A 23,832-nucleotide genomic window follows, 5' to 3' on the forward strand; every position below is an offset into this window, starting at 1 on the left:
GAAAATAACTGAGCTATGCAGAGACAACTTGTTCCTGGAACAATCGGTTCTGACACATCGTGGATGAGTGTATCTTGGCTCATTACGGAGAAGCACTGAAGTTGACTTTACAAGGCAGTGTGCACAGAGAATGAAGCCTAATTTAAATTTGCTTAATCCCATAATGTAGTATTAGCATGAATGTGGTATTTGCTTGCCAAGAGTGTGCATGCCACTTCTCTATGGGCACCCTCAAGGCATGTTTCTCAAATTGCAGAGCTTGTTATTAACTATTTTTAGATGTTTAGGCAAACTTAGAAAAACTGACAAATGGTAAAAGCATTCTGTAATGTTCTGCAGAGAACTAGAACTGCTACATAGATAACAACGGGGAGTCTGAATCTCACATTAAATCAAGATTTGGACTGAGGAACCATCAAGGAAAGTTTTAACATTCCAGCCCCTACCTCATGGCACTGGGAACGTGAAGTTGCTTTGCTGTATCATTTATTCTGGTTGCACCTACAACTAGCATTGTCTGTGGTGGGAGATTTGATGTGCATGCAGTAAGACATAGTACATGCTCCAAGTAGCTTGCAATCTCAGGAGCTGAAACAGAAAGGAGGAACTTACTACATTTTGTAAGGCCAGTCAGTGTACGGTTGTGTGCAATGATGTCATTGGTTTAATGATCAGTTGCATTTTTATTTGATTTGCACATTATTTCCTGGGTTTTTTTGGTTCTGTGGCTATTTCTAATTTCCCTTTGAACAGCTGAATACATTATTTAGCGAATGTATTGCAGTTGGAATGCTCTTTCTTGTAACATTTTTTCCTAAGAATATCATTAGATTGAAATTCCTTGCATTGGCAACTTGCCTGTTGAGCTCTCGCTGTATCTCTTCGAGCGCACTGCTGAGTAGCTGTACCACCGGCTTGGCCTGCTTATCCACCGTGTCTGTTTTCCTCCCTGCCGCATTTCCTTGGGCTAGAGGTCAGTGAAGGTGGAGGAATGCATTGGAAGAGGAAGCTGAAGGAAGGGAATAGCTGACATAAAGTTCAAAAGCACCCCCTGCACACACGCTGATGTGGAGTTGGTCACTTCAGAGAGGTGAATTCCTTTCAGGCCTTCTGCAGAGGGGAGACAGAAGATCAGAAGAAAGGAGGAAGGCCTGAGCAGAGGGCGGGAGATAGGGGCTCCGCAGGGGTGGGAGGTTTTAGTCCTGTGGAGGATGGAACATGCGCAGACGTGCACAGTGACCCCAGCTGCTGTGGCCTCTCCCTCTTCTTAAGGGTTGTGTCAGCCTTGACCAGCACTGAGGGAATGCAAATTTATTTTTGGGGATCTTTGCTGCAAGCAATGCTTTTTGAGGGCTCCCGCTGTGTGCCTCTGACCGTGGCACACAGAGCAATGCGCTTCATTTGGCTGGAGAACTCCCTCTCAGTGAAGTTTTAACATTTGGAAATACTCTTTCTCAATGAAACGCAAACATCTATTCAAAAGCTTCTGCAAATAGGAATGTTTCCAAAATGGTGACTTTATGCCTTTTTAAACGTGCACAGGTTTTAGATTTGGGCTGGGTATTTTTTGAGGACGCTAATTTCCTACGCGTTCATTTAATGAAATCAATGAGGGCCCAGTCTGATGCGGGATGAGAGTAAAATTATGCAGCATTCTTACACAGAGGCTAACTCACCTCCAGTGCCAGGTGGTAAGCGAGGGCACAAGGCAGAAGTCATTTCCAGCACTGTGTAACTGTTCCGCTGATCTTCCCCCAGCAGCCGACAAAGCGCGGAGGCGCCTCCGCGCGGCGCAGCTTGTCTCCCTCAGGGCCCCGCCCAGCCGCGCGGCCGAACCTTCTAGAAGGCGGGCGGGAGGCGGGAGCGGGGGAGCTCCGAGGGCACCTCCTCGTACCCTGGCGCCAGGCGCCCCCTGCGGCCACGCGGCGGCGCTCGCCTGCCTCAGGGCTGCGCAAGTGCGCGGGTGAACCTTCTAGAAAGCGGGGGGGGGGGGGGGGCGGGGCGCGGCGAGGGTTGTGCTCCCCGAATGCGGCTGGATCCAGAGCGAGCCTGAGAGAAAAACAAGGGAGTTCAGTTGCGGGGAGTATTCGTTTATTGTCCCGTTTGTTTTAATGTCTCATCCAGGACTTTTCTCCGCTGGAATTGCTGTATTGTGGTTTGTGCTCAACTGATCGCTTTCAGTGTTGTCCTCTTCCCTTGAGGTGCCCCTGTGCTGCTGGAGCCTGCCTGCAGCGCTGGGCCTGTCAGGCCTGCGGTGCCTCTTCCTCAGGGCAACAACGCCTTGCACCAGGAGCAGGTTGTGGGCTCGTACAAACCTGTGCTTTTGTAATAGTGGGATTAAAAGGAGTTTGGGACTGTTCTTTGAGTGTCAGTCTGTGAGCCCTGGGGGAGGACAGTTTTTCCGATGCTTGCTTGTGCTTCCCAGCAGGCATCCTGCTGCTCTGTCCTGCCTCTCAGCCAGGTCAGCATAGAGGCCTTAGCTTGAAATGCTGCTGAAGACCTAGTTTGAACTCCAGTCATGGGTTGTAATGTGGTAACATCTAAATCACTCTTTTTCCCTTTAAAAATGTGTGGGTGAGTTGCACAGTTGAGGTTTTTCTTCTCAAACCTGTACTGCACTGAAATCTGCATTTAAACAGGCTGTTCAAGGGAAATGAAATGTGTTGATATTTAATTGTGATTTAAGTTTGAGCAATTAAATCACTCTTGGGAGAATAAAAGCAGCTATAAATTAATGTATGGGTTACCTCTACTCCTCCACTCTTGCACTCATTTTGATTATGGCTTACTGCGTGAACTTGACAAATAGCACTTCAGAAAATCATGTTACCTCTTTTTCCAGGTTTACACGTATTTGTCAGTACGTATGCAATGCAAAATACATTATGTATGTGAATTTTAGTGCATCAATGAATAGGACAAATTAACTGGAAAGCAGGTTGGTTTTTGTACTTAATGGTGTTACTGCTGGTAGTGACTGACTTTAGGTTTTGTCTGGCTGGAAGGGTAATGGTTTCTAAATTAGTGCCCATCTGCAGGGCTTGTGTGTCTTAGTAGAATGTGTGAAAGGATTAATTTCTGGTAGAATGTTTTCACTGCAGTATCTGCTCTGTGATGCGGTGCAGGTGCAATTTGCAATTAAACATGAGGTCTCAGTACCCTTGCTGGTGAAGTGGGAGGTGGCAGAACTGTGCCGTTGTCCCATTATCGCCTGCCTGGGTCTTGTTCCTCATAAGGAAAGGTGGAAGGTAAGTTTCAACAGAGGACTTGAGGAAAAACTCCCAAGTCTTGCAGTTTAGACATATCCCTGAGGTACTTAAGCCTAGTTTGGTGAAGGTTGTTATAAGAAACGTACTGATTTTTTTGATGTAGATAGTTTTTCAGTCTGTAAAATGAAAAGCAAACATCACATGTCATTAAAGGCACCTCCTTCAGTTAAATCAATAATGAATATGCCTGGCAGAACCTGTGCAGTAGCATTAAATTTCACCCAAGTTCACTATTTAATAAGGTAGGGTAAGGTGAGAATTTCCACAAAGACTTGGTTGTGCTAAGGTCGGCATGAGAATGAAAAGCAAATATATTAGGAGGACATGTAAAACAGTACCTGTATAGTGAACTGTCTTAGTAACTGTGTCACACTTAAAAAGAGCCCATTTTGAGTGGAAATGTGTCTTGCTGCCAGCTAGTTTTAAAAGGTCTTCACCTAGAAGCCTTGCTCTATTCCCTGGGGTCATATAGGTCCTTTTGTAAAGTTTCGGATCAGATGACATAGTACTAAAATATGTTGCCTGTGTGGAATCAATCGCTTCACAGCTCATTGTTTAATTGACATTTTATGTCCAGTTGCCAAGCCAATAGTGTAGCTTGACCTACAGCTTAAACTATAAAAACTCAAGAATTGTGGCAAAATACTGGGTAAGGGAGGGTGTCAAGGTATGTGTGAGGTTAATAGGCAATGAAGTACTTTTTATTAGTGTGGTATCTTGCTTTACAAGGGAATTCTAAAATGTGTTTGTTCTGCTGTAATTTATGCATAGTAAATACACAATGCTTACACAAAATCCTAATGGGAAATGCCGCTCATTCAATACAGGCAATTCAGTTAGCAGATTTTGCTCTTCTTAGGTGAAAGTTTTTTCAGATCTTTGACATCGGGGAATGTTGTCTTTTAGGTAGTAGTAATTGGTATATGACTAACCAAAGCGGTGCCTTACAGTTGCTCATCAAAAGAATCTGAATATTGAAGGCCAAAGGGTTATAGGGTGAGGTACTCATACAAACTTTTATTCTGATTTAAATTTATTATTAAGGCTTGATTTCTTTATTTTTTCTTTTTTTTTGGTACTGATCAAAGCCAGTGTCTGTTTTAATACTTCTTTTTGTATGACCAGGAGCAGTTCCTAATAAGAAAGAATGAAAGACAAAAGTTATGAAATAGGAGTCATATTTTACAGAGCAAGTAAGCTCAGTCTGCTTGTGATTGGTAATATGCTGCATTAGCAATGCAGTAGGCTTACCTATCACATCATAAATAAAAGAGGAGATAGATCCAGGAAAAATACCATGCTTCAGCAGTTAATTTCGTCATCTTTCTGAGTAGCAAAAAACTTTTCTTGGTATCTAGAAGGCAAACTGAGAATTTGAAGAATAAACATTTTAAAGGATCAAAACCAAATGAGAGATACTAGGGGGAGGAAGAGTACAGGAATGTGAGGTGTCAGGATACTTTGAACTAAAGGGAATCCACAAAGAAGATAAGGACATCTCAAAAACCCTAAATGGCTAGTTTGACTTGATTTTAGGGAATGGGAAGATAAGAAAATGTACACTGCGGAGGCGCTGCTTGATAGCTAGTGTTGAAGGCTATAAAAATAGAACACTTACAGACACAGAAAAGGAAAAGTTGATTTCAATTGTAATGAATCACTGAAGCTGGATTATATTTGAGAATTCTGAAAATAGTTAGGTGTGAAGTGACTAAGCTGCTAAGAATAATGCTCAGTTTATCATTAAAACTAACTGTTATACTTGGAGATTAAACTGCAGGAAATACCTCACTTTTTTTTAAATAATTAAGTCCTTGGAATGATAAGCTAGTGCATCTGTCTTAAAGTAGCCAATGGAAAAATTACCTAGTTGAGCATGGCATGCACAGCTTCTGCAAAAAGGGAACTAGGTAAACGCATCTTTGACCTCACTTAAAATTGGTAGAGGTTTTTGAGGATTTAATCAAAAGATTGCCAGATGTGATAGATGATATATATGAGTGGCAATTAAATAGCTGTGTGAGGGGAAATGCAAGATCCAAATTTCAGAATTGGTCTGCGCTAATCCTGCGTCTGCCCAGGAGGTAACTTAAGTTGAGCTGAAAGTTTGTTACTTTTACAGAAATCAGATGTTAAGTATATATTTGAAATAACTGCATGTATTTATTTTGGGTATTTGTTATATCTTAGCTGAAGAATCAAAAATACGCTTAAGTCAAGTAGAAAATCCTGGGAATACCATGTTTTAGTAGCTAACTAAGGTGTATAGCATCTCCTTTGGTAGATTAAATAGGGGATTTCAGTTATGTTATAGGATATGAGCTGAAGCTTGGTGAAGTCAGGGGAATTTCATTTTTTGATTATGGCAGCAAGGAAAGTAGTGTCAAAAGAAAAAGGAATTCTGTTTGTACCTCACCGCCAGTGTGTAACAGTGCCACACTTGTTTGGAAAGAAATGGAAAGTATTGTTATTTCAGTTGGCAAATAGGGGTAATGAACTGCGTGCAACTTCAACATGACAGATGATTTGAAATAGAAAGACTACACAAATGTGTTAACAAACTTGATAGCATAAGATATGTGGAGCATTAGGCTGTATCTGTTTAAGTAACAGATTTTCACAGGAGAAGATAACTGTTTCTTGTTTTCTGTGTTCCTCTTGCCCAGAGTTCAATGTCTTGATTTCCTTCTTGCATGTCAACAGAGATCACAAGGTTTTGAATAATGATGTGTTTTACATATTTTTAAAATTTATCAAGGAGTTGTTGTTTTCTTAATTTTGTCTTGAACTAAGGATTAGTCACTAAAGTGCAACTTGTCAAAATGAAAAGACAAAAATGATGGGTTTCTTAAAAATTTGCATCTAGCGTGTTTCTTAATGCTAAATGTTAGTATGCTCATTTGACTGGTGACTATATGTGAGCCTAATTTGATGCACATCTTTTTGATTACAGTGTAATTTTGCTGACACTTTGGAGTTACGAAACGTCATAACATGTTATTATGCTTTAAGAAGACTAAATTCGGCAAAATTTTTATAAAACTAAGAATACTCTTGGTTGTTTAGGAAAATATGTGTCATTAAAAACTGAGATACTGTTCAGATTTTTGTAAGGAATGTTGGAATGCTTACCTTGGAGTTGGTTTCTTAATCATTTGATGTAGTCATTCACATTGCATTCAGTTTGCCTATTTGTTTCTTCCTCTCAGACCTTAGTGTTAGTTTAATGGGCTTTTCCTTTTTAAAACTACTGCTGTGGTCTTTATAATGGGGACTTTTGTCTCTTTCCACAGTGAAGGGAAGTCAGAAGTGTGAGCTGAATTGCCGTGCAATAGGCTACCGATTCTACGTAAGACAAGCTGAAAAGGTGATAGATGGGACACCCTGTGACCAGAATGGAACTTCAATCTGTGTGGCAGGGCAGTGTAAGGTAAGGCTACTATCTCTAGCACGTCTGCCTGTAGACTGTCTATGCCATAATTAATTTCTGTAAGAGATTGAGACCAACTGTACCTGTGAAATGGTGTCTTGAACTTCTCTCTTTTTTTTTTTTTTAAAGTAGATCTGAAAAATGTTAACCTTTATTATTACAAGTTTTATTTAACTAGTGTTTCTGTCTACTGAGAACAAACTATGGAATGCTGAAAGGCTGGATTCAGAAGGTGTTTTGGCCACAATTAAGGTGACTTCTGGTGAGCTTTTTTGATATACTTAGCTTTCCACAGAAGAGATTCTATGGAAGAATCAGAAGAAAAAGACTGGAAGGTTAAATAAGAGAGAAATAGAATATCTTTCTCTGATTAAACTTAAGAGTGGAAATATTTTTTTTCAGTCTGCAACATAATGGTTTAGTCATGTGTTTATTTTGATTGCTTTTTAGCTGGTGTTAGTGTAACTTTTCTGGTAGGTCCATGTTTGCCATTTTTAAGTATCAGGTCTTACTAACTGTCCATTTACTCAGCAGTGATGTTCTCTTAGAAAACAGTTGAGTGAATGGTTATTTTTCAAGGGTTTAGAAGGAGCTACTGTGTTAACTTTTTGCAGTCTGCTGTGTAGATTCCCTTTGTAATGAATAAATACACTGCTTTCTGCAAGATGGTAGCAATTTTAAACAAAATGTTATGGTGTTTAGAAAAAAAAAGTTTGTAGTCTTTCAAGTAAGGTTAGTGAAAGAAATAAATTCCTAGCAAGGGGCATTTGACACTTGGTTCATGTTTCCCATATATGTTGGCAAAAGAAGCAGAAGTGGGTCAGAGTGACTCATGAACTCAAATAGTGAAAGGTCAAGTTTAAATAGTTGGTTTGCCAGAGGAAATCACTTATGAATACAACCTTTTCCTCTGCATGTCCAGATTCTTCTTATTTGTGCACATCTGGACAATGCCATGTATGATTCTATTCTGTATTTCTTAGTGCAAGCGAAGCCATAGCTTTGAGTTTCCTTTGTAGATGATCTGTGTGAAGTTGATTATTCTTTAAAGCTTTCCTTGATCTCAAACCAATTCAGAAAGGGCCAGAAATTTGTTTTAATTACAGTTCTGATCTATGACTCAGAACACCGAAAAATAGATTTAGTATACCAGCTGTTGTATTTTCCCAGTACTGTGCAATTACAAAAGTGTATACTGATAGTTTTGTATTGGAGGTCTGGGATAGAAAGGAAAGGCAGTGTTCAGCAGCCTAGTAGGAAAGTATTCTGAAAATCACCCATTGCCTGTATAGAGTGCCACTTCCCAAAGCTGCATATAAACAAAAAACAGGTTGTGAATCCTTACTATGAGTATGTAACTTGGGATTCAGAGAATTGTAGAATAACTCAGGTTGTAAGGTACCTGGGAAGGTCATGTAGTTCAACACCGTACTCAGAACAGGGCCCGCTGTATCGCATAGCTATCATGCCCTTTTCCAAGTTGAGTTTTGAACCTCTTTCCAGTGTTTGAGCAGCATCGCGGTGGAATCTTTTTCCTTGTATTCGTCCGAAATTCCCTGTATTGCAGCTTGTGCCCTCAGTCCTTCAACCTAGCACTGCACATCTCTCAGAATCTGACTCCATCTGCTCTGTTATCCTGTCATTAGATGTAGATAGCAGTAACATCCTCCCTTAGCCTTCTCCTAAGGCTAGGGATTCCTAGGTTGTAGTGGTTTTTTTGGATTGGGTATGGGTTTTTTTTCCCCTTCCTTTCTTTTTTCCTGTGGTGTTGAAAATAGACCTAAACAGCAAAATTTGTGTGTCTGTTTAAACTGTTCCTCAGTGGTGCTTACTTAATGCTCAGTGATGAAATCTATCATTCTTAAAGAGTTAAATAGAACCAGTTCTGTACTGGTGCTCAGTGGCCTATGAGCAATAAAATACCATGAGAAAGCCAAGATAAAGCAGGTAAAGACACTTATTCTGTGCACCTTGCAGTGGTTCTCACTACAGCAAAGTAGAATGAAAGCGTGAACTGCGAGAAGTTGAGGGAGTTGACAGAGTCCTCATCCGCAGTAGTATTAACTGCACGTGTGCAGAAGGCTGAACATTGGAGGCTTTGGGAGACACATCTAGCTAAAATATTAAAAGGTTGTATTTTTCTTCTGAAGAGCAACTTAATTCAGACATTTTGCAGTTTGTTGTGATTAGTTCTTTTGATCTGGGGCAATTCACTCCTTATTCATTACTTGCAACCTCAGTAAAATTGTAAGGTGGACGTCAGCTGAAAGAGACTTGACCTGTTTGACTGTGCAGTAGTTAAGTTGAGATTTTGTGTGTGTGTAAACCACACTAAACTTTACTTTGTTTCAAAGTTTTGAGTTACTATTTGAGGGAGTATTCGGAGATACCTATGTCAAACTAAAGGAAAATACAGTATTACAGCTTCACAGTGCTTTGAAGCACTGTCATTATCGACTCAGTTACTCTCTTTTCAGTGACTTCGCTGGTTCAAGATTAGAAAGTCAGTGCTACATCTTCGGTGAAATTTTGCCTTTAAATAATCAATAGCATGTTTGTATTTGATAATGTTATGTCAGGTGACACATGCTTCATTCTTCTTCTTAAAAGTACTTTATGTTTCAGGATAGATTGGTCTGTATTAAAATTACTTACCTTGTTCCTTTTTTATCTGTTCCATGTGTCAAATCTCATGTTCCCTATGATTTAAGGATGAATAAATCTGATGCATAAATGAATATTGCACTGCGTATATTGCCTGTCTCCTTGGACTCTGAGACTTTGTATCCCACTTGCGTAGGCAGCAAAACTATTAAAAATAAATAATTTTACTTAACAGTGATATTATACACTGTAGAGTGAACGCGGATGTAGCTGAAGGATGTAACAATTAGAGAATCAAATAATTTAAGTTTTGTACTGTCAGATGCTTAAGAGAATATTTTTCTGAAAAGTTGTCAGCATTTATAATTAACTGAACATGTTGCTCAAGTAATGAAGCATATTCAAATCTTTGTAGTAGGTAGTGCTTCTTTAACTGCACATTATTTAAATTATCTGACATGAAAAAAAATTGAAGTTAAGCATCTAACAAATTTATGGTCTCTATCACCCTCTGTTGGACGTTTTGCTGCATTACGAGAACAATAATATCCTTGTGGTAAAAAACATGATCTGTTTTGTTCCCGGGACCATTGTTTCTGTTTAGTATTTGCAGTTTACCTTACTCTTAAAAACAAAAGATGGAAAATGTTGCTATAATAAAAATTACTTAGAAACAGAATAAAGAATATTATAGAGACAGGTTTACCTTCATCTGAAATAAAAATTAAACATGTATGAAGTAAGGTATTTCTCATTTCTCACTTTTTAACCATTTAAAGTGTTATGTAAGGCAACCACAAGTAACATTAGTTGGAAGTTATCAATATATAAAATATAGTCACACGTGTTAACACTGAAAATACATTAAAGAGAAGTTTTGTCTTAACATCAAACCCAGAATGTTTATTACATTATTTCTCTCCTTTTTGAGTTGTTAATCAATGTTAGATGGAATAGCTTTTTAAAACTGAGGTATTGTTCAATCTGATTAGCAAAGATAAACTATAGCATAAGAGAAGATTTTAAAAACAGTAGTATGTACAAAAGTCCTTCTTAAAGCCTGGTTGTTGTGGCCATTACAATATCATGCAGGAAGGTTAGACCAAGAATATATGTCTGAGTACCTCTGAAGAGCATCCCAGTAACCGTTTCCTTAATTCCAGAGAGTGTCTTTTTTCACTGTTTGCTGTTCTTTTGTTCAACTGGCCCTCACAGTTGTGTAACTTGTCCAGCACAAGAGGTGATATGTAAAACCTCATTTTTCAGACATAGTCCTTTGACAAAACTTAATATGTTCTTATGATGAAATATCCTAATTTGTTTGTTGGTTTTTTCACTTTCTTATTTGTCTGTGACATTGCAATAACTGGCACATATAATAATGCAAGTACTACAAAAAAAGCTCACTCATCATTGAAATGATTATGTACTTCCTGGGGTAGACTATACTCTGAATTCTAATGAAATGAAACCTTTTTAAAGCAATTAAATAATTTTAAAATAAGACTAGGCAAAACAGGAAGACCTGGGTGATATTCTACCTATGCAGAAGAAAGAAGTATAACAATGATCTTGATAATCAGTTTTACTATTTCTGTGTAAAATTGTTTTCCTGCACATTTGAATGTTCTTTCTGATGAATTTTGGAAAGTGAATGAACTTTTTCATTGATGGTCCTATTGAGTTCCACTTTTGTTTTTTTCAAACAAGCTGGTTATTGCTAATGTATATGCTTTGAATATGTTTCAGTATTATTGAGTACGTGTCCTTCGTTTTAATACATTTAATACCCCTCTCCTAACTTGTAAGTTTTCACAGTGCCGTTAAGTTAAAGAATGCCTACAAATGGGGCTTCTTCAACTTGCTATTTAGCCAGAAGTGTGTGTGTTCTTGTTTTGAGATGCGCTTTCTGCTTGTTTTAAATCAGTGTATCCTTTTATTTCTTCTGGAGCCAGTGGGATGAGCCTACTCAGTAACTTTTAAGTTTAGAAGAAAAATATGAGTAGAATATTGAGTAGGTTTTAATAAATAAAGCGAAGTATGAGGAAAGAATGCTCTTAGTAATTTTGTTCTTGACCATAGTTTACTAAGTTTTTTGCGTGCATCTAGGACGTTTCTACTAGAAGAAGTCTTTCCCAATACTTGGGCAGGTGTGAGCACTGATTCGTAGTTGTGGAGACAGAAGTTTAGTTATTTGTGAGCTGTGAAGCAAATTGGTTTTGTAGAAATGTTAGTTACCACTCAGTGGCGCACTTTACAAAAGTATTATTTAGCATCTTACATAAAACTTCATTTGGGTGGGAATTGTAGATATCTTTTAAAGGTACCTGAAACAACTATCTTCTCTCTCATGATTTTTATATTACATTTTCTCTTGCACTGTAGTTAATTTTTGTCTTCTAGTTAACTGAAAATATCTGAGCAGTTTTGAAATGCACACGGTGAATAACTTCAGTAGGAAAATGACTGGCAGTAGAGACTTTACTTGCCTTTAAAAAGGAAAAAAAAAAATTTGCATCAGATGTTGAAATCCTTGCAAACTTTATAGGGGGGTAACTTAAGTCAGCTGTAGGAAGCATAGCCGAGCATGCTAAATCTCCATCAGAAAAACATGACTAGGCAAGGAGCTCCTATTTGGAACTCTGCTGACTAGTGCACTAGTGTCCAGGTAGCAGAACTATAAGTGGCATCACTGTTTTAAGTTAGGGAACTCATTAAGACTGTTGGATCAGAGTAACAGATCAGAATGATGAGAACTATGTACTTTTTGTAAGTTAGGGTTATTTTCATAACTCATATGTGTTAGAATATAGTTGTTTTTGTAAGGGTAAAGAATCTGTTTTCTGTAGGAATCTCAACTTGTGTTATGTTGATTGCTTACACTGAAAAAAGGGTCTGGGTGGATTTAGGTGTTTTGTGTGTGTGTGCTTTCTTAAATTTGGAGCCAGACTTCTCTCCTTTCTCTATCCTTTTCTATTTAGTTTGTAGGTTCTTCTGAGCAAGTACTCTGTACAGTGGTAGCTTCTGTCAAGCTTTTCTCCTTGTTCCTGAGGCATTACAGTGTTCATTTCTTATCAATAATAATGTAAGGAAGAACCTAATACCTGGATTAATATAGCAGAAGCAAGAGCACATGGGTATCTACATCTTCAGCTGAATTACAGAAAATGTTTGTGGTTGCTTGTTCGTCTTGCTTGGTTGCTCAGAAGAGGGGGGTGTATTCTTGACTGCACAGGAACTTTGTAAAGCTCTATGTCTTGAGCTACGAAGACTTTGAAAGCAGCCTGAGAAATGGTACCAAATGCAACATTAGTCTGTGCCTCAGTGGCATGCTCTGGCCATCAATACTTTGGTATTAGCCTAACTAGCACAAAGGCGAGTGAAGATTGGTGTCAAGCATTGTTTATATTTGAGGAGGACCAATGTAATGAACTGTTTCCAGTTATTTGACCTTATCCTGAAAGTGGGCCTTGAAATAATGAATTACTTACGTTGTTTTTACCATGGGAGCTGTTGTGTTAAGAAGTTGCATGCTGCAGAGAATTGTCACCAGGGCTTTGCCCAGGACATGATCACACACACGATGTGCTCTGTGGAGGTGGAGAACTAGATTATGGGCCCTAATGGCATTCAGATGCTGAAATGCATTTCAGAATCAAATGAAAATTAAATCTCTAGTTTGTTAATATTCAAGGCTTGCCTTTTTTCTTATTTTTTGTTTGGTTCCTATCGATAGTAACTGAGGACACCATGCTCTGAGCTCAAGACCTTTTCAGGGAGTAGGTAGGATGCATTCAAAGAGGCAAAAATTAGCATTTTGACAGGTCTTTGTTTAGTTTTGCTCATACTGTGTATGGAGCCTCTGTTAGAGGCCTTTTCTTTCGAGGAAAAATGGTTGATGTGTAAAATACACTATAAAAGTGAAAAACTATAGTTACAATAGAATGTCCTCTCCTTCTGTCTGCCTTTTCGTGTATACCATTATAATTTCTTGGCTATTGGAAATTGGACTCTTCATTGTTTCTCTTCATAATGACTTGCTAATACCAAGCATTGCATTGGGAAACACCTGCCTGGCATTAATAAGGTGTTAATGGAAGAAACAGGTTCCTGGGAGCTAAGAAATAACTCCTTTTGCTCCTTCTTCCCTTTGTTTGCATAGTTTTCTGTTAAATGTTTTACAGAGAATAAGTGAGCCTCTGTAAGGTCTTTTGATCTCACTGTCTAAAAGTCTTTCTGCCTTTCTCCATTTGTAAAGCAACACTAAAATGCTTTTAGCATATGATCTTTGGCCACAACCTAATTGAAGTTGCTTCTGATAGCTGATACACCTCAGGTGTAATCACTGCATATAAAAGATACTGAGAGGATAACTTTACTACCTTTGAACTGAGCTAAAACTGATGTAAAACCTGTCGATAAGAAATTGTGAATAGCAAAGCATTCAGGTCAGTTAAGTTCAAGCAAAAAATGAGTAAGCACTAGATCTGTATACTTGTTCTTCTCCCCTTTTCTATTAGCCTTTTGTCCTGAGAAAGATCTCATAATCCAAAGGATAGAGCTCCTCGCTCTTTCATGAAGCTGCTGTCTGAATCTATAGTTCTGCACTTTTTAGTCTCATTATAAATTACCCAGTAATACAGATGTTATCAGGGTCAGATGTTGCTTACAATGGCATTTAATGTATTTATCCAGCCCGTATAGCATTTACAGCATTTATGCTAGTGCTGTGTTTTGGGTTTTCCCCCCCCCCAGTTTTAAGCCAGTTATGGGGGGACAAACTGTTCTTGATTCAGTTTAAGTTAACACAGTATAGGTATGGAATAAAACCCACTGAAATAACCTTAAGCAGGCATGAAAAATGTTAATAAATTTAATTTAATGAGAGTGAAATTACAGAAGAGCTGCATGTCATAATTCTGTACGTAACTTTTTTCTCCAGCACTTGGAAACCCCCAAGTGAGCTTTCACTGTTTGTTGAACTACAGCCTGACAAGAAACTTGTGAAAAGACACAATGTAGTTCAATAACATTAATATTCGGTTTACAGCTCAAAGTACTGGAGAAAAATGTTATCACTGTGTGTTAAAATGTTTTCACCAGAGCTGCTGGAAAGAAGTAAAATAAAATACTTATGCTAGAAAAAGCCTGAATAAACGGACTTTTTTCTTAAGTGATAAAAAATTCTGGTGTCAAATAGCTGGGGTAAAATCTCAGTCTTGAAAGATGTCCTAATTGGAATTCAAAAAATTAAATGCTTTGTAAAATTTTATTTATCATGTCAAGTTCCATAGCATATTGATAGAATGTGTAATTAAGGTTAACTGATGCTTGTAATTGTATGAAATCTATTCTTTCTTTTAGATCAAATTATCTAGATCATTTTCTTAAGCAGCAAAGAGGGAACAGCTTCCTTGTGTAACTCTGAAGATTTGAAAAATAAAATACTAGAACTTCCAATTATGTTATATCTTACTGCTATAGTGTCACACAATTATATAAAAATAAAATGAAGTTAGAACTGTAAAACTTGAAAACAAACAAAACCCAAACACACCTAAAATGGTTTTACAGAATATCTTAATTTTAAAATGTTTTTCAGCTGCTTTTAAATATTCTGCATAGCATATTGCTTGGAAAATGTTTGCTTTACTTCAGATTGGAGCAAAAATAGATGCTGAAGTGCGCCATAGAACAGCTAATCCAAGTTCTGATTATCTCTATTCTCAGCTCTGTGTGTGTGTTTTACTGTCAAATGTAGTCAATAATTTATAACCTGCCTATCTAAAGGAGCTTGAGATGTAGGAAAGTAAAGGAGTTGTGTCTAGCTTTAATGTGTTCTTATATTTGTGATTCTTTTTAACAATTATTTTGCAGATTCAGATGCCTTTCTAAAAAGGTAAAATGTAATCCTTTGTCTGCAGCATGCATCTGTCTTCATAGGTTGGATAACAGTGTTAGAAAATACATACCAGCTTTGAGTTTAATTGTGTCACTACAAAAATAGTTCTGAAAGCAAATGCTGTTATCTCTAATGATTAAGTGACGCAATTAGGGAATCTTACTACATTTGAGGCACTCTTCTCTCTGAAGTAGTTTCAAAATAATAGATTTTTTAAAAATTCCAAAATAAGACTAAAAAATAATTGAAATTTTCAAGAATGCTGGGGATACTAATGGAATAGAAAATAAAAATATTGTATATTGTTGGGCCTTGTTTTTTTCCCCTGATTAAACAGATTGATACATATCAGGCTGCAAGTGAAGCCAGGTTTGTTTATTGATCTAGACTGGAATAATCAAATGAGCACTCTGACTTTCTCTGGGTCTAGCATTGACTATATACTCTCTTCTTCAGTCTTTGACTCCAAGATAGCTGATGATTCTAGCAGCTGAGGAGTAAACCAACCTCTGTAATTCCCTGCCAGTCTTTTTTTTTTTTTTCTGTTCCTATCTTTTAGACCTTTTTTCCAGCATTTTAGTGTAGTATCTTTTTTAATGACAGTCCTTTTAGTTTTGACTTTCTTACTTAAAGTTTCTCTTTTTGCTTGAAGCTGTTGACAGTAATTTTAAGTGTCTATCTGAGGCCTACAACTGGCAGCGTTGGCTGAGTAGGAAGTGAGAGACATGAACTGATTGTTTTGAGTTCAGACTACAAACAGCAGTGCGTGCAATTTAGTAATCCTCCCAGTAGAGTCATGTTCTGCACCTAAAGTTTTTAAAGAAACAAGATAATGTCCTGTAACCTAGTAATATACTACTATCAAAGGATGCTGAGAGTGTTTATGAAGAAACATTCAGTGACACACCAGTCCTTTCATATGGCTGTCTCATAAACAAACCTGAGCTCTTGATCACTGGTTCTGCTTCTGAATTATTGGTTTTCTGTCGTGATGTGGAAATTAAGCGTAGACAAGAAAAAAGGAGTGTAGATAAAAATACAAAATAAATGTGATCTCAAAACTACTCCTTTTTCTTAGTCCCTTTCCTGTAGTAAGAGAGCCTGTAGTAAGAGAGCTTGCAGCGTGGTGCTGCATTCACAAAAGAGGCAGACTGATGAAGAACTATGTACTCTGTACTGTGGTTGAGGTGGAAGTGGTTTATGTGATGTCTGTTACGCAGGAATTACTAATTTATAGTTAATGCCTTTTAAGTAACCAAGAGAGCCAAGTCTGTTTTGTGTTACATTACAGCAGTTCAAAGAAAAAAAAATACAAGAAATTTCAACCAGTTGAAATTCATTTGAGGGAGATGGGAAAGCGATTGTAAAAGAGAATCATGTAGCTAGTGCAAGACCCCTCTTCTGAGGTTAAATAGCAAGAGGAAACAAAGTAATTTAGATTTTATTGCAAAGAAACAAAGAGGGCTGCAGCAGAAATAATGTTCTGAAACTCAGATGTAAGGGATCTGTTTAACACCTGGACAAGCAAGCAATGGGGAGAAGGTTATGAAGAAGGGGACTGACTGCATAAATATTCATTCGTGTTCTCCTGTTTAGCATATGGATGAAAACATTGCAATTAATCCTAAATTATAAATGATACCATAAAACCAAACTGATCTGTGTTTTTAGTTACAGAATTTTTGTCTGTTAATTTACTGGATTATGTTTCTTGTGCTAGAGATCAGAACTTGGAAATGTTCAAGCCATTTGGCTTTCAGCATCTCATTGTGATTACATTAGGATTCCCAAAAAGGGCTTATAGATTCTTCTCTGCAGAATGTGTAAAGAGATCCTGGCACCTGGCACCGCCTAAAACTAGACATTGTCAGTAGTCCCCCAGTAGACTGAGTGGTATTTTGGCTTATGCTCTACATGTTGTATTTATGTCAGTAGAGGCTGTGGTGTATCAGTCAGTTCAGGAGGATTGAGCTGCATCAGTTTTGTGCCATTGTCCCAGGGAAATGCTGGATAGGGGAACTTTCTCACTGCAGCGTGTGTGTGTTATGTCATGCACAAAAGTAAAAATGAAGAAACTGTCGTCTTGAAATTATTGTTGTCTGGTAATGTTTATACTAGAAGGCTGTCGCTGTAAACAACCACAAATTATTTTGTCATGATAAACATAGGAAAACCCAGGGGGAGGAAAAAAAAAAAAAAAGACTTAGTTGTACGGTATTAGAGCAGGCCTGATACGGTATTGACATATTTTGTGAGAATTCTCATTTGGTTGTGTACTTTCTCTCTGCTTGCTTGCTGAGTGTCTGTTAGTAGAGTTTAACCTGCAGTGGGGTTGGAATGTGCAATAAGACTACTATAAGTTATTAGATTTAAAAAAAAAAAAGGCTATGTATTCTAGAGACAGCTTATTAGCAGATTCAGATGTTCACATGGCAGATGGGGTCATGAAGTAGGAGGGAGGCTATTTATGAACATTGGTGGGGAAAAATAAAGGAGTGTGTGAGGATTTATGAGGTGAGTGCTAAAACAGTCATTGAAACAATAAATGTAATTAGTATTTCGTTTTCATTTTGATTTTTTTGTTGCTTTCTCTCTCAGTTTGAATCCACGCTGTCTCCTATGATGTCCATGGTCTAGAGATCAGCTTTTTTTCTTTGTTTGCAGTTGGATAACCCTGTGCTGGTTTGTGGCTGCACCTCCTTTGTGCTTGTCCAGTGTTAGCAATTATGTGGTTGACTAGTGATATTTCAGAGCTCATCTTCAGGTCAGAGTTCTTAGAAATACAACATGGAAATATATTTATTGCTAAAGGTTTACTCATCTTTTGTTTTATAGTACTAATATTCCAGTTGGTGACAGGTTAATATTGGTAGTATTTTAATTACTGTTACTAGTGATAAAATTACTGAAAAGATGCAAGTGTTATTACAATTCAGTCATTTCAGAAACTTTAGAATTGAGGCACTGTAGGATTTTTTTTGGTTAACTGCAAAACTACTGAGAAATTATGATAAACTATCAAGAGCCATTAACCCAGAGGTCTTAATGAAAGTGGAAGAATTTTTAGAAAGTGATGACAGTGCAGCTTAATCTGAGACTTAAGCTGTTTTTTACTAAGGAGCTAAATAGTAAGTAAATGCTTGATTTTGTTTTGATGATTTTTGGGAGCAAATTGAAAATACTAATAATAACTGTAACAGAATATTCCAAAATACCTATTATTTAATCAGGAAACTGGAACAACAAACTTGGAAATCTGGTCTGCAGGAAATGAAGTATTTAGGCTTTGTTTTCATTTAACTACATTATAATATTACTTTAGAGCCTGGAAAGGGCCCAGTATGTTTTTAGGCACTTCTATTAAAACAAAAATTACAATTTTGATAGACTGGGTTGGGCAAATTTTTTGCTTGAATAAATAAATTCTTGGGAGGAAGGTACATATATGCACACCCAGAACTACTGTCTATCTTTTTCTTTCTGTGCAGGCACTTGCACACCCACATATAGATGCGCCCACAGCAAATATTTAAGGAGCTGTTCTGTCTTAAAATATGCTTGAAGTGTTGTCTGACTGTGTTAAAAGAAAGCCATGGAAAAGGGTACTACTGTGTTAGGAACACAGAAGGACATTAAATTTGTGGTATGTGTAAGAGAAAAGGCACTTGGCAAGCAGAAAAGTTCAAGCCTTACCAGTATCTAATGGAGAGATGAAGTCACTGGACTACGTAGAGTGGTTGGTTGTTTGCTCCTAAGAGCTAGTATGGATTCAGATCCCTGTTCCAGTCAAACTAGCAGGTCTGTTCTGCAGATTTCCTGTGTGACCTTGGATATTTCATTTAACCTCTTTGGTTATCGTTAATACAGCACTGCATAAGGATACCTGAGTGCGTGCTGAATGTGCAAACTGGACCCCAAAGCTCTTTTTCAGACTCTGTAGCCCTGTTAAGAACCAATTTTTTTAAACTGAGGTGGAGCCCAATAGTATTGTGACTTTCCTCCATTGGGTGGCTTGCTGGGAGCTGGTTCTTGTATCCTCCACATGATGCATCTTTGTCCCAAACGTGCTCTTAATGCCTAGATTCTCCATCACAAAAATGGCAATAGTGTGGCAAATCCTTGTTTTATAGTATAAATAGAATTTGTGAGACGTAATGGTAGTGAAATGTACATAGGGACTAGATTAATAGCGAAGTGTTGTACTTCGTTATAACAAACCATTTTTTGTGTACTTTCTGTATGTTTTCATCACGTTAATCTGCAGAAAGTTGTGTTTTGCCATTGAGCTTAACAAAGGTGTGGGAGAATCTTCTCAGGTAGAGCAAGCACGTGAGTCATAATCCTTTGCTGAGACCAGAGTTTCAATTTTGATGCAGAAGCTCATGTTTACAAGATGTTTGCAAGATACAATTTAGTTTCACAGGAGTCTATGCAGAGTTACCTTCAGTTTAAATTTCACAATGGTTAGTTTTCCCATAAAGGTTTTGAGCTTTTCTCAAAAGCTCAGAAAAGTATTCTGGATGTCATCTGTTACCACCTCAGTCTGTGAAAGTTAATAAGATTAGATCATAGATTGTAAACCGGCGTACAGCTATATCAAAATGAGCTTGTCCAAACTTGGTTGAAATTGAATTTTTCACAGAACCTGAAATCGGCCACAATTTCTTGTGGCTCCGCAATGAAACTGGAATCTCGATATTGTCAGTTCTTGTTTTCTCTCCACCCCCCCACACCCACCCCCCCCCCCCAGGTGCCATGGTATTTGGCTTTTCTTGAAGCCCTACAGACTGGAATCACATGAATGTATGATAATTTTGGTTTTCATTTAAAGTAATGTAAATTTCCAGCTTCCACAGTTGCTGAGAGAAATAAAAAACTGACTAGATCATAAACTTAACAGCTCAGACTTCACAAAACCAGTAAGGTGAGTTCAAACCCTTATTAACCATTCTATTGATTTGCAAGTCTGTGCCCTATTTTGGGGCCCCAAACATTTTATTACTGTAACAACAGGTTTTTCACATTGGCAGAAATAATGGCAAAACTTGAACAAAACAGAACAAATGTGATGTTGTTACATAATATTGACATATTTAATCCTTTTTATGGCTACAGCTTCTCTGCAGTCACAGGAATACACTGTTGTTGCTGATGACAAGATAATCCAGTTTCCTGGGATTCTGACAATATGGTATCTTTGAACAAGAGTATTTTATACCTTCCTCAACGGAGAAGTTGTCAAAACACTTGTGAATAGCTTCCTGTTCCCTCTTTGTAACAAACAGTGACACTTGATCTGTTCAAAGTCTCTTGTAAAAACCTACTTGAGCACGTGCATTAAACTTGATAGATATTCTTTTTAAATTATGGTGCATTTAAATGTATCAATAATTTCTGCCACGTGACATTGTTAGCTTTGTAGTTTGAGGCAGCTTAACCTGGCATCTAAGTGCATTTCATGAAATGAAAACTTGGCCGAGGTTAAAGTTGTTATGCCCACAGTCAAGCAATCCTAATAGTTCATTGGCAGTACTTTAGTATAGTTTGGCTTGTGTGTCGTTTTAACAAACCCTGTGTAGTGGAAATTAGAAACATAAGTATGTATGTATCTCATAGCAGGGAAAGATGACTTGGAAACAAAAATCTGTTTTCTTCTGTAAAATACAAAATGTTTTTACAGACATTGCCTTTCCCTTTCCATACCAGAGCTGTGCCTGTAATTTTAATACCTGTTGTTTGCCAGGATGTTGACCTTACAGAAATTAGAAGTGTCACGGGCTTGTTAGTTACTGATACTGGGCTGTTGCTGATGCTATTTATATATACATTGTCTGGCTTATTCTTCTCAAGTTCATGAACACACAAGGAACTATGATGACAGAAGCGGGAATGTGCATATCAGTTTGGTCCCTATGTAAATACAAAAAATATCTGCAGAATACTAGTGAGCAACTTCAGAAACTAGTTACGAGTAAAATCAGTCCTCTAGTCCCAAACTTGTCTGTGACAGAGGCACTTCCTTTTCCTTCTTGTCCATGTTTATTCCCTGTATCCCAAGCTGTTTTCTGTAGAGAGGTGCAAGCCCTTACACACAAGTCTAATGAATTTATGTAGATGTTTCAAGTGTGCATTGGTGATATCTTATAAAATGCAAGATGGAAGAATTGCTTGGTGTAACATTTTTGAAGGGGACTAAGTTTCTGCTATAGTGTTAAATACATGTTCTTACAAAGCAGATGCTTCTTCCTTAACACTGTTCTTGACATATGATTACAATAAAGGAATGTAGTCTTGCTTTGCTAGAAGGGTTGTTTTACACTATAGCTATATCGCTGATTTGTTCTCTTTAGCGCACACATACAGTTTTACCTAGTTTAACAGGGTGGAAAGTATGATGAAAGGAAGAATTAGGATTCTCTAGTTGTAACTTACTTGATGCTTCTGTTGATGATAATTGGAGTAGAACCAAATCTAGACCATCCTGCTGTAGATCTGCAGTGACCCCATTAAGAAAGAGCGTTCTGTAGAGGAGATAACGGAGGACTTTGAAGTCTTATGCAGCTTGGTAGTATGAGAAGGAAATGTGTATGTTTCACATATGTGTGCAGTATGTGCAGTACAACAAACAGCTTGAAGAAAACATGGCTTTAAATCAACTGGTATTTGTTAAGGTTGGGAAGTACTTTAGGGGTGGATGCAAGACCACAGTATTGCAGATTAGTTAAAAACCACCTATGACTATGATGCTTGTTCATGTCAAGTAAGAAATAATGCAGCCTGGAATTGCTGCAACTAGAGACTTAAGATAATTGCATTACCTTTCATTTGCTGTGGGCGAAGGTTTATACAATTATTGTAGCTCTGATCATCTGTATTAATGTTAAATTTCAGTAACTAACTGTAGCTTAAGTATTGGTTTTACTCATATTAGAAAATGAATTTTCTTAAAAGAGATTAACCTTTTGAAAAAATGTCATCTTTCAGAATAGCTCTTTTAATTTTTCTAGCAGCTTTCATGATCTAAAACAGCATGAGTAAGGGGCACTGACACTGTTCCCCTGAGGAAGAGAGGTAGCTCATAGAGGGGAAAATTGAATAAACATACTTACCAGAAGAGAACACAGGCCTGCATCTCAACAACTTCAGTAGCAAACTGAGCAATTTTTAGCAATTTAATTGCTGCTGAAAGCTGTTTTAAGCTAAAATTAATTAGTTCAGTACACTTCCATTCTGGAGGTTGAGATGGTGATCTTCTGGAGAGAGTCAGAAAGATAGCTTGGACCTCTGATTTCTCCAGCTGGTCCATCAGAATTCAGGAGACCTTTTCTGTGGTTCCTGAGGAAGTTGTCACTTCAGTAAGAATACTCATTGCAACAAATTGATAATACTGGAAAAACATTATCTTCTTTTGTTGTGTGGTTTTTTGTTTGTTTTTTTTTTTTTTGACCTTTTGGGATGCAGTGAATGGTGAGTTGCTTCTTTCTCGGCAGCTTCTTTGAAAGCGGGCAAATTTTTAGAGTGGTGGATGCCTCTCTGCTGAAGAGGACATTATTTACTGTTACTCTTTGAGAAAAAGTGAGTAGTTCTAGGAGCTACCAGTAGTTCTACAAAAATTAGTAAATATGAATCATGCCTTTGAATTCAGTGCAATAAGTGTGCATGAAATTTTGCTGAGAGCATCGCTGTCTGGTGTGTGTCATATGAATTCAAAGAGACTATGTGGCTTGGATGTAGGTTTTTGTGTCTGCCTCACTTCCCCACTGATTTTGGTGCTGTTTGACTTTAATGATTCTCCATTGCTTAGGTGTATTTTTATATTTTGGGGACTACATTAAGCTATTTTGATCAGCTTTTCAATCCTCTTGAGGTAAAAATTCTACACTTTTGCCTTTTTGACCATTTTTCTTTAGGCCGTTCAAGCCAGATATACCACGCATGCATGCAGGTAGGGCTTTTGTTGTTTTTGAAAGTAAATTGAATTTTTAAATTCAAATAGATGATCTTTGTGTTGCTGTGCTTTATTACTAGGGTTTGTTCAGTGAATGAAATGTTTTAATGGTTTTTTATGTGAAGTAGAAATATATTTTTGGGTTTTCATAATTTTCAGTACTTAAACGCAATAACCAGTATGTCTGAATTTACCTTAGCCATTGCAGAACATCTATTTTGGAGTTTGAGTTGATAAACCAAATCTCATTTTATTGTAGCTATGTATGTGGCTAAAGCTGAAGAAGAACTTAGCTAATCTTTTCCACTTTTTTAAAAATAAAAGTTCACACATTTATGCAGTTAGTAAGTCTTGTTTCATGATTTAAGATTCTTGTAAACAGTTCATGTAGAGAAGTGTGTCTTAAGGTGTCCTCAGTAGTAAAATTGGAGAAGGACTGAATGTGAGATACTGAAAGATTTGAGGGGTTACGCGTTCACTAAAGCTTATTTAAATGAAATATGAACACAGGCAAATTGGACCCTAAATTTTGGGCCAGACGACTGCTTAATTTAAAAATATTCATCTCAATGTTTGCTGAGAGGGAGGAAACAACTTTTAAAATAGGTTCAGGTAGCTTTATGCAACCCTTCAGAATTAGAAAGAAGCATGATCTTCCCATCAGATTGTTGTTGTATTG

The 23,832-nt window shown here is 37.5% G+C and overlaps 1 protein-coding gene across 1 annotated transcript in view; it reads left to right on the top strand.

Annotated features, from left to right (window-relative positions):
- THSD4 (thrombospondin type 1 domain containing 4) overlaps positions 1–23,832 on the top strand; it is a 300,503-nt gene that overhangs the window by 102,197 nt on the left and 174,474 nt on the right. The window contains exon 6 of the mRNA XM_059823896.1: positions 6,563–6,699. Coding sequence (XP_059679879.1) covers positions 6,563–6,699 — 137 coding nt within the window. The remainder of the gene's footprint in view (positions 1–6,562; positions 6,700–23,832) is intronic.

This window comes from Gavia stellata, chromosome 13 (assembly GCF_030936135.1).
Source record: "Gavia stellata isolate bGavSte3 chromosome 13, bGavSte3.hap2, whole genome shotgun sequence".
Taxonomy (NCBI): Eukaryota; Metazoa; Chordata; class Aves; order Gaviiformes; family Gaviidae; genus Gavia; species Gavia stellata.